This window comes from Tachypleus tridentatus, chromosome 11 (genome assembly GCF_004210375.1).
Source record: "Tachypleus tridentatus isolate NWPU-2018 chromosome 11, ASM421037v1, whole genome shotgun sequence".
In the NCBI taxonomy this organism is placed as follows: Eukaryota; Metazoa; Arthropoda; class Merostomata; order Xiphosura; family Limulidae; genus Tachypleus; species Tachypleus tridentatus.
The window spans coordinates 39,453,571-39,465,658 of record NC_134835.1 but is presented as its reverse complement, the minus strand read 5'-3'; the positions used below and the strand labels follow the sequence as shown (position 1 = coordinate 39,465,658).

General features: G+C 31.4%; 1 protein-coding gene across 2 annotated transcripts in view; it reads left to right on the top strand.

Moving 5' to 3' along the window:
• The window catches only part of LOC143231972 (nonsense-mediated mRNA decay factor SMG5-like), a 72,267-nt gene that overhangs the window by 41,511 nt on the left and 18,668 nt on the right, over positions 1-12,088 (top strand). For both annotated transcript variants that reach the window (XM_076466891.1, XM_076466892.1), the window contains 6 exons: positions 940-1,045; positions 4,288-4,522; positions 5,171-5,287; positions 5,914-6,052; positions 9,452-9,527; positions 11,838-12,003. In XM_076466891.1, the coding sequence (XP_076323006.1) occupies positions 940-1,045; positions 4,288-4,522; positions 5,171-5,287; positions 5,914-6,052; positions 9,452-9,527; positions 11,838-11,935 (771 nt within the window). In that variant the 3' untranslated portion in view covers positions 11,936-12,003. The remainder of the gene's footprint in view (positions 1-939; positions 1,046-4,287; positions 4,523-5,170; positions 5,288-5,913; positions 6,053-9,451; positions 9,528-11,837; positions 12,004-12,088) is intronic.

Sequence of the window (12,088 nt, the reverse complement as noted above, 5' to 3'; positions counted from 1 at the left end):
AAATGTTAATAAAATTTATATAAAAAAATTAAAAATTGGAGCATTTCTTTTATAGTTTATATTGCATCTGTTTAGAGGGAGAAGCCGGGTAATGTTTGAAAACTTGAGGTAGGCATGTAGCTCTCTTTATAATCATGAGGTCCTGTATAAGTAGTAACACAAAAAGTAATTTAGAATGTATAAGAGTGATTTCAAATGCAAGTAATAAAGTAATACCACTTCAACCAACAATTTTATGGAATTACAAGAGAGTGATTGTCACATGCATTTAAAAAAAATTAATGTTATGCAGTAGTTAGTCTTTGGAAATTCTTAAAACTGTTTAACACCTTAAAACTTCCCCTTGTGGAGACTGCCAAATAAAACTGATGGTCCAAAGATTTTGAGATGCTTGTTAAAATGTTCTGGGATATTTGTAATCAGTGTGATATAATGGTCAGGGTCGTGTAATTCTGTGATAAAATACTTAAGTCCTGTCTATTGACTTGATGTTCCCTTGCATATTTGGTCTGGCATGGCCAGGTGGTTAAGGCACTCAACTCATAACACAAGAGTTGCAGGTTTGAATCCCCATCACACCAAACATGCTCACCCTTTCAGTCATGAGGTTGTTATAATGTGAGAGTCAATCCCACTATTTGTTGGTAAAATAGTAGCCCAAGAGTTAGCAGTGGGTGGTGATGACTAGCTGCCTTCAATCTAGTCTTGCACTGCAAAATTAGGACTGCTACTGCAGATAGCCCTTGCGTAGCTTTGCACAAAATTCAAAACAAACACACAATTTATGCATATTTACTCTTATTTAAAGGAACTTTGTAACTTTGGACAATGACATGCTGAAAAAACAAAACCTGTTTTGTTTATTACTAGTAAATTTTGTTTTTTTCCTGCCATAGAAAAATAATTTTGTTTCTCTCTTCTTCTCTGTTTATTTTTCAGAGGTTTGTAAAGAGGAAAATCAAGGAACGATCTTTGTCACGCCGACGAGTATCTAGGAGAAGAAAACAAAGTAGTACTAGTCAGGAAGATTCAGAATTAAGTGAAGGTGTTAAAATTTTTTTATTTTAATTTAACTATTACATGAAATAAAAGTAGATACCTACCAGTTCAGTAGTGCCTCGCTGGTACAGCAGTAACTCTACAGATTTACAATGTTAAAATTAGGGGTTTAATTCCCCTCGGTGGACTCAGCAGGTAGCCCAATGTGGCTTTGCTATAAGAAAAACACACGCACCAGTTCAATTAGTAAAAGGTAAAAAATTCTTACCCAATATAGTTATAATAGAAAACTCTAATTCAACATTTTCTAACTCAAAAATACTTTAAAATTGGTTATTTTATCATTTTGTTACATTTTTTAATAAAAATTGGAAAGAAAATTTAAAAAATGTAAACACTTGTTTGCATACAGCTTTGAGGGGAATCTCTTGTAAATGGTGCAACTTTAAATTATTTTCAAATTTTCATTCCATCCCAAAACATTGGTTTATAGATAAATAAACTATCATACTTTAAATACATAATTAAATGTTTTCTGTTTGTTTCCTTATTTTTATTATTACAGTTTTTCAATTCCACCTTTTTATAATGTCACAGCATGTAGTCTGAACTACAATGAAGAAAAGCATAAAGAATATAGCTACAAATAAGGTTTGAATGCCATTAGATGGAGCATATTATAAACTCTTTCCATCAGTGTGAAGCAAGTAAAATATTTAAGCAGAGGTCCTCAGAGATGAACAGAGGAATCTTGTGAAAAGTTTAGTAAACATAAAACTAAACTAGAGATCTGATACTTTTATTTTTAGTTTCTTTAGATGTGTTTCTCATTGTTAAAAGGTGTTTTTTGTATTAAATTACATCTGTTTGAAAGCTATGAAAAGTTTATCTTACGACCAAACATTAGTTAAATTTAGAGGGTAGTGAAGGTAAGACCAAAATATTATGGTGATTCAAATCCTTATTTATTTTGTTAGGTTTATTGTATGTAAATAACATAAGTAAAATAACTTGATGAAACTTACATGAATAGATGGCAACTGCCTGTTGGAGAAACACAAGTGTAGATGATAACATTTGAAAAGTCTTCCACCTCTTGTCTTCAGGTGGAAGACTTCAAAATGTCATCCTCTACACTTGTGATTTTACAGCAGTTATCATCCATTGAACTAAGTTTCATCACGAATACTTTGTGAAGGTAGATTGGTCAAGTCTAAGAATATGGTTAGCAAACATATTTTTAACTACTCTGACCACTGTGGTGGTGATACCTTTGTTAAAGTTCATGATGGTAGGTTATGAATAAATCTTTGTAACAGAAAGAGCCAGAAAATTTGAAAAGTATTAATTACTGAAGAAGGTATACAACAAATCTCAATAAAAAATGTATTTATTTTCATTATGATTGAATATTCATATCTTTTATCAGGCTTGCAAAACTGTGTCAATAAAGCACCAACTATCTGTACAAATGTTGATGTTCTGTTTTAACAGTTTTCAAAAAATATTTACAGGGACATCACTGTGACCAGTTGTACTTAAGCACAGTTTATAGTTTGTCTCATTAGCTCTTCTGAGCCTTTAGGTTTAAATGTTTGTGCTTTAGCACAGATGTGACATCATTTAAGAATTTTCATGAAATTGTATTTTGTAAACATGAAAATGTAATTATATAAAGCTGTAGGTTTGAATTTGGGTATTTGTCTGTAGTTTGTACTAAATACTATAAGTGATTTGGAAGTCAAGATAATGAAATTTTGTATCCAGAAGTACTTAAAACATTATAATTGTAAATTATTCATAGTGAAATGGTAAAACACCCTTTATGTTAAAAATGTAAAACTGTGACAGTTATGCTGTACAACATAGTGATTAAATGCCAACAAAGCTTTGTAGAAACTTAACGATAACCACGATGTCACATTACATTTCCCAGATAAATATTCTTCAAGATTTTAATTCATTTCACCATTTCAACTTGTTACTGGTTAGATATCTCACAATAATTTTAATATGATATTTTTATTTTTAAAAAATTTCAGGATTGGTAATTTTCAATTTTGTTTGTATAAAATACATCTTTACTATAAAAAATATTGTATGGTCATTAGTAACTTAAGTGACACAGATTTTATTGTATCATTATTATTTATCTGAGATGCATTGCATGGTATCTTTAAATATTGTAAGTATATATTTTAAAGTGCCTAACAGATTGTATTATTTCTGTATTAAATTGTTCAATATTATTACGTTTTTTATGACAGAGACTTTTTTACTTTGAAAATAATTTATGTTTTGCAACAGATTATGTCAAACAACCTCATGTTGTAATAAAGTTATTAATGGTATTTATCAAGTCTCAGACTTCATCATAACTATGACCAGAACACTTTAAAATAGTTCCAATTTATCTTCTTCATTTTTATGACTTCTAATAGATCAGATATGATTATTTCTTTGTTTTTTCTTATCACATTTTTGAGGTTTATTTCAGTAGTAACTTTATATTTTTCATTTATCTCTTTGTTATGGATATTTAAATATAAAACTTTGTAATTTCTCAAATGTGTGTCAAAATTCTTTATCATGTAAATTAGGGTTTCCCAGAATGGTTGATATTGATCCCCTTGGTTTGGTGAGACTGTAAAGGGGTGAATAAGGACTTAAGTGTTGATAGGAGGACAGAAATAACTCCTGTGCTAAAGTTGGCCTATGCATCTAACTGCTGTATGATTCTCCAAGTTTGTATGTTGTTAAAACTGCAATTAGTCATGTAAATGGTTGGACTTCTGAAGAGACAGAGAAATAGGTTTAATGTTAGAAACTTCAGTGACGTGAGACTCAAACTCTGAAACCTACAGTCTGATATTCATCAGGCAACTTTTAGAAAATTAAAACCTCATTCTTTTTCACATTTTATGTTTCCTAATGATTGCATCATGATGAATAAAAGTTGATTATATTTTGAAGTTTCACTTCTAATTTATGTTCTAAGAATTTGAGTCAGTGACCGCTTTTAAGTTTGTTAAGGGGTCAGCATCTCAAAAGGCTTTAGGAAATCCTGATATCATTTTGGTACATTTAGGTGTACGGTATACAAAGTACTTGTGCTGTTTATGACCTCCAAGTTCTCATCATTCATGTTCTATGTAAAGTATAAAATCAGTGGCCTTTTTTTAATCATTTCAAACCAGTTCATGTGTTTGGTCAAATAAACATACGACAAAAAATTTGTCATTAGCAATTGCTAACTAATTTCTGTGTGTTATGAAAACAATGATTCAGGTCACTCTGAGTCAGACTTAGAAGAGAAGAACAGTAGTGACACAGCTAGTTGCACCAGTGGTAGTATAACTGAGCATGGAGTCGAAGAAGAAGAGTTGAGTGACTGCGGTGAGCACAGTGGACTTGGTGTTGAGAATGTCACTAGCACTGCTGTTGACTGCAATGGAGAACTAGAAGAAAACTTGACCAGTAATAAGGCAGTTCTGCAAAACGGACTTGATTGTATTAGCAAAAGGTAATAATTGTTAGCATTGGCAAAAATATACAGTTTCTGAATGAAGTTACACAAATTCTTGAATGGCTATAAGTAGGCAAACTATGGCAGCAAGCGTGATAGTTAAATTTTTTTAAGACCAAGTTCCGTAGCTCTTAGCCGTATCCAGTTGTATAAATGATAATTTATAGAACTGGAAAATTAACTTCATTAATCAATATAATCAATTACCTATGAGTATTTATAAATTATGCCATATAAAATAATTCATTAATTGGAGTTACTGTAAAATCAGTTGATGTTGCAAAAGTAATCAACTAATGAAATTAGTCTTTCTTATTTATTACTGTTTTCAGTTATTCCAACTGTCCAAGTCACATGTTATTATCAAATTCCACTAATTGTAGTTTAGTTGTTTTTTTTACTGAAAACTGTAAACAGCTACTGAGTTTTGATGTAGGCTTCATGTGGTGGTAATTAATTATTTTGATTTTGTGATAATTAAATAGTTTTTTTTTCAAATTGAACACTGATAATAACATCTTTCATCTGAGGTGTGCAAGTCTAAAGAGAGAGGAAATTTATTTAAAATTAAAATATTTAATTATCAGAACTCAGTAGTTTTGAAAACATATTTTAAATTACAAGAACATTTCTCTGTGTCTGCAGCACCACATCAGTATCACAAGAAGATAAAGATAATACAGAGAATGAACACTTATCAAATGGAGATGTACAGAATAAATCTGAGGGAAGTTACTCTGTTTCTGGAATAGTGACTCCTCAGTAAGTTTTTTTTCCCAATTACACTATGTAACACAAATTTTGTTCCTGGACAGTATGTGTTATTTCTTAATTGCTTTTGTTGTAAAAGTACAGAAAATAGCCATTATTCCCTTTGAACTTTGCTTTTGTGACCTGGATAATGAAATTAACCTATTTTCTATGTAAAAATGGGCCAATTTGCACATTTTCATTTACATAAAGTCTCAATGAAACAACATATGAATCAAGATTTACATGTATTTATACTAAATTTATATCAGAATGAACAAAAATGTTTAGAAGTGAGTAGATTTTCAAGATTTGTGACTGTAATGTAAATCACTTTCACATATCAGCCCCCAAATATAGTCTCCCATCATGTTTTATGTTATATGCTCCCAGGTCTTTTCCATTTATTTTAGGCACAAACAATTGGGAAATTACACTTTCTGCCCAGGAACAAGAAAAAGTAAAAATTTTGTTACATAGTGTTATTTTATGCTCAGATTGATAAAAATAAGTGTCTGGTATTTCAGTTTTGAACTCTTTAGTTTTGTATAATATTTTAATATGATGAATGTTTTTGTCAGTCTTTGGATATAGCCAACACCAAAATATTTTTTTGAGTAATATCATCCTAAATATAGGTCTCTAGTGGAACAGGAATTGACACCCTCAGTAGTTGAAGTCATCAAAATCATCAACCAAGAAGGACTTTTGCCGGGTATCAAAGTTGTTGCTGATTGGCTAATCATCAATAGTGACATTATTGTAACTTATGGAGAGGTGATCAAAGCTGTTACTTTGTTTGTTTAAATTCTGGTATATTTATGTTAAATTGTAATTTTTTCTTGAGTGTTATTATCTTACCACAAGTTATTTTAAACTGTGGCCTTCATATATGATGTCACTATTTTTGCTTTAAATAACCAATTTGTTCCAGCATTTGATTTATATAAATATGTATGACTAATTGCTATTTGATCATTTGATATCGTATGGTAATTTTTATATGGAATCAAACTTTTGATATTCACTGCTGGCCAGTGAACATAAAGACAAAATATGCATTTTGCATTGTTAGACTCAACCACTTATTTGAGTAGAGCTTCGAAAGATGAAAATAAGAAGAGGGAAAATAAAAGTAAAAAACTTTTTAGCATTTAATAGGGAAAATGTGAACACTATGAAATTAGCCTAAATACTAGCTGGTCAAAAGTTTAAAACCATACTGAAACAAGGCCTTAATTGGTAAACACGTAACGAAATTTAGTCATTTGTGTTCAAGCATTAGCGTTGTCAACATCTCCCACTGATATCTCCTGTAACATTGGGTAAAAACATGGCAAAGGCTAAAAAGCTGACAGAGTTTGAACTTGGCAGAATTGTTGAGCTGCAAAAGCAAGGTCTCTATGTTACAAATTTCTTAAAAGAGACCCTGAAAGATATGGAACGAGAATTTCAAGTGGTTGGGCCAAGAAAATTTCACCGGTGTTGAGCAGTGTTGATGCAGAATGTAGATCAAGAACAATAAGACGGCATCTGTGAGAGAAAGGCTTTGCAAACCGTAAACATCTTCAAAGGCCATGCCTCCTTCCACACCATGAAACAGCTCAGTTAAACTTTGTTGAGAAGCACCAAACATGGGACCCAGAAAAGTGGAAGAAGGTTTTGTTCTCTGATAAGAAAAAATTTAACCTGGATGGCCCAGATGGCTTCCAACGTTACTAGCATGATAAGGATATCCTGGGGTGCTTTCTCCTTCCATATAACATTGGAGCCTCAGCTTATACAGGGATGTCAAACAGCAGCTGGTTACATTGGCATGTTAGAAAGAGCATCCTTATTGACTGAAGGCCCTTACTTTTGTGAAAATGACTGGATCTTTCACAAGGACAATGCTGCAATCCACAATGTCCACAGCACAAAGGACTGTTTCATGGCAAATAACGTGATTCTTTTGGACCATCCAGTATGTTTGCCCAAACTGAACCCCATTGAAAATGTTTGGGGGTGGATAGCAAGGGAAGTCTGTAGAAATGGACGTCAATTCCAAACAGTGCACAATCTTCGTGAAGCCATCTCCACCACTTGGAATAAAATTGCAGCCAGTCTTCTGCAAATGCTTATATTGATCATGCCAAAGTGAATGTTTGCAGATATTCACAATGATGGTCATGCAACTCACTACTTAGACCTCTTGTTGGGCATTTCCTACCCTGTTTAGGACTTCTTTTCGGTGTGATCTTAAACTTTTGACCAGCTAGTATTCAGGCTAATTTCTTAGTGTTCACATTTTCCCAATTAATTGCTAAAAAAGTTTTTTATTTTTATTTTCCCTTTTCTTATTTTCATCTTTCGAAGCTCTACTCAAATAAGTGGTTGAGTCTAACAATGCAAAATGCATATTTTTTCTTTATGGTAATTGGTCTTAAAGGTGAATTTTACAGAAAAAAGAAAACTTTGCAGTCAAAAGAACTACTCATACTGATTAATTTTGCAGGTTCACATTTTTTATAAACAATATGTGCTAATAAATAAAACATAGAACTTGGTGCAGAAAGAGCCCTTTCTGAGCGGCAGTCCGAATGTTTTAGTTTTTACGGTTGCAGCTAGGAAAAGTACTGTGGCATAATAGTTGCTAAACAAATGGCCAACGCCAGTGTGTTGAATGTAAATAAACATGGCCAGTGCATACAGAGAAACAGAGGCAGAATTGTTTTGACTTTGTGTTCTGAACAGTGTCGAGTTGCGTCATGTCAGTTCAAACCTACTCTGAACGAACCTAGAACAGTTACTTTTTTAGATCTGACAAATTCTAGTGATGAGGACTGTTCCACAAGAGAGAGTAGCGGAACTGTGAGTGATACTGATAGGCCCAGGCCGGTTGCAAGTCGGTCATACCTCCAGTGGAAGAATGGTAAGCCTAAGTCATGACAACAAATATGGTCTGTATTATTTCACGTGCAATTTTAAGTATCTCGAAACCTGTCTGGTGTTTATAAATTATTGGTATCACAGACTTGGTTTTATTTGTTTATACTTTGCCAACTATGGTAACTAATACTCGGCCCTTCTACAATCATGGTACCGGGTATTTATGACTCGTAACAAAATGAATTTCAGTTATACGTTATAATTCTTTCTATAAAATCAAACTAGATGTAGCAGTCTGAATAGTTAATTTAATATTTACGATAAATGTATAATTTATATGACATATTCCGTATGTTTGTGCAAGGTGTAGGTGTGGTTTATGCGAGCAGATGCCAACTAGGAGAGAGTGTGTTTATTGTCGCTCATATGACAAGGTGTCAAACCGATTAAAAGTATGTAGTCTGGAAAAAGCACAAATAGATTTACATAAAACACCAGCACTGAAAGGAACAAAATGGTTAGCTCGCAACGAAGCGTGTTTGGCAACAATTACGTCACAGTTGTAAAACATCACGGAAACAGCCGAATGATCGAGAGGAACTTGAGTTCGAGGACCCGCATATTTTGTTTTATTTTTTTACTCAAAAACTAAAGTGTTTAAAAATATGGCAACCACACAGAAATTATACCTAACCAAAGTACAGTTTCTAAGGCAATTATTAAATTTTTGAAAATTCACCTTTAAGACTTTGGCCAGCAGTGTATGTATTATGTAAATATATTTGCTTTATCCATATTTGTAACTGAAAGTTGTTATTTATAAGACTAATCTAAATTGTATAATGTAATAAAGGATCTTTAAAATAATTTTCAACTCTTGTTTTACAGATTTTAATATGTACCTAATGTCAAGCTTTTTCCTAATAGGTCCTCATTAAATACAGTTTCATGTTAAAGTTAAGTGCTGAAATAAGATCCATAGGTATTAACTTTGAGACTTTCTTATCTTCCTTTAATTAGAATAAATACATTAAGAATTACTTTATCACTCTAAAGTTGATAGGGTGTACAAAGTAGGGCAATATGTAATAATGGCCAAGAAAATGAAACTGAGCTTTATAAAATGTTTTACAATTTTGTATTGTATGTGGCATGTTTTACGTCTAATTGTTTGATATTATATATATATATATAACTGCATTTATTTCAACCAACTGTCTTCGCGAACATTTTTTAATTTTATGTTAGTACTTGTCAGTGCATAGATTATCAACTTTACGTAATGGATGTTATTTTTACATGTCATAGAGTTGTCAGATTTTATGGAGCCATGTCATCAACCTGTTGAATTTACTGAAGAAAGTACATGATAAATTGAAAAATGGTAAGACTGATTTGTTTTCAGTACTTGTTTTTGCTATCTCACTTTGGATGTAGAAGATGCATTAAGTAATTATCAAAGTTTTGATTGGAAGAAAGAGTAATGTAATTTGACAGACAAACTGGTTTTGTCTTAAAATGCTTCTGTACAAGCTGGGTCATTTTGAACCAACCTTGTAATTATCACTTATCCTAAAAGTATACATACTGTAACTCTGAATTTACTAAGTCTTTCTAAATGTAGCTTTTGGTAAATATTACAAATCTGTTTTACGCAAGAACTTGGATTTCTTAATAAAGTAATTTATTAAAAACTTGTCTGTAAATTAAAGAAATCTACTGACATCATCTGTTCAAAGTGATTTTCATATTCAGAAACAAATTTTATTTTCATGTCACAGTTTTGTTATTTGCATAACATCTAGGATTACCTATATATAGTTACAGATCATTAGGTACTATTTATTCTTTCAGTCAAAGCTGAAAGGCTCTTCAAATCTCTGGGTCTTGATTTATTGTTTTACAGCTGTGCTTAGAACCCTCTCTGAGTAGAGGGAAATACATCTATCACAGCAGGGCAATTACATTAAAAGTAAAGGACTGAATTACCAGCAAACACAGTCAAATTACAATCATCCATCATACAGTGTCAATTTTTTTTTTATGAGTAATTTTTCTATTTACTTTTTCCTATCTACCATAATAAGTTTCTGATTTTCTACATTTTAGTTACTGTTATCACATTAAATAATAAATACCCATAAAAAAAATAACTCGGTATTTATGTTTGGAGTAAAGGCTTTTTTAAAACTATCAATGAGATAAACAAATCTGACCCTAATTTTTTGTGGCATGGTTCATTATGAATCAAAAGATCATATAAAGCTAGAAATAAAATCTAAAATTGATCCATTTGAAGTTAGATATTTATTTCTAGCATTAATTTATTTATTTCAAATGAACAGTTTGAAACATATAATCTTATTACTCACATAAAATAGAATTCCTTAATACTGGCTTTCTAACTAAACTACAAATGGTTTGAATAAACTTTTAGCTGGTCAAGCTGATCTGCACAATAATAAGTGATGAAAATGGAACCACATAGCTCAAAACCTATCATCAGAATGATTTAAGATAGTAGGAAATTCAGTAACTTGCATTCTTTGTTTTTTGTTGTTTATAATCAGTGTAAGAAAGACAGGATGTGATAAGTGGGTGAGAAATGTGGGTTTACCTTTCTTACTTATATCTCAGTGAAGCAAGAAGATTTAAAATTTACATTGTCTTTCTACTGTGTATAATGTGTACCAAACTCAAAAGATCATATAAGCATAGAAATAAAATCTGAAATTGGCTGTTAAAAATGAACATGTTATGTTATATCAAGGATTGAAGATTGAGAAGTTTTTATTTTGTTTTTGAAATTAAGAAATTAAAATTATGTGATAATGAAACTTGAAATATACACTGTTTTGATGCCAAACTTATTGATATACATTGATAACAAAGTTTTAATTAAATTTTAAACATTACTCTAAAAAGGTTGTGATGTGCACTCTTTGATCCACCCAAATATGTATGGTTAAAGTTCAAGTAAAAGAACACATTTCTGTTTTAGCATGTTAAGTTGGTTGTTATTTTTTTCAATTAATTGAAAGTATTTAATTTCTTAATTTAAAATAGTTTTTTGCTACTTAAGTTTTAAGAAATTGAAACTAATGCTTTGTACACACACACACACACACACACACTGAGGTATTGATAATCAACACTATAGCATCAGTTATAAAGATAAATCAGATTAAGTTAAAATTAAATATGTTGTGGTCTTTTATTGTTGTTATTTAAGTAGCATGTGATTTAAAGTTTTTAATGAGTTTGTTATTTTTGTTCTTTGTTTTGTAAGCAGTTAATTTTTTTGAAGAAACGTTTGTTTTGTTTCTTAGTTTGAACTTGGTAGAAGTAATGTTTTTAACTCCATGTGCTTCACCTTCAGTTTATGATAACCATTCATAGTTTAGAACTGCTAAATGATCAAAAACCACTGACTCAAACTGATGCAAAGGTAATAAAAGTAACAAGAAATGTTACACACGTATGAGTTAGCAAAATACATAAGAAAAAGGCTCAGACATAGCCTGTGACAGAAAACTAATTTATATGATATAAGTAGCTGGTCTTTGATCTGAAAGAATTAGCAAAAGTATAATATTACTACATATATATAGACAGACAGACCAACACCTGGTAGTTGTTGTGAACTTACTGGACTGCTTTAAGTTGCTGTAAGTTTAATTCTTGGTATTTTCAGATGCTAGTCCTCCAAGTGTTCAAGGTTTTGTCTGGAATGGACCAGAATGGAAACAAACACAGCCTTTACCAGAGGACTTTACCCTACACGTGGGCTAGCCCCACTTGAGAATTTTCACCTTCAGTTGGACTTTGATACATCCTATGGACTTTGTTCGAAAGAAGAAGTTAGTAATTGTTGATTTAAGTCATGTATTAAATTACATGATTTATTTGCTTACATATAATAATAAAAACTCTGAATATGCAAAA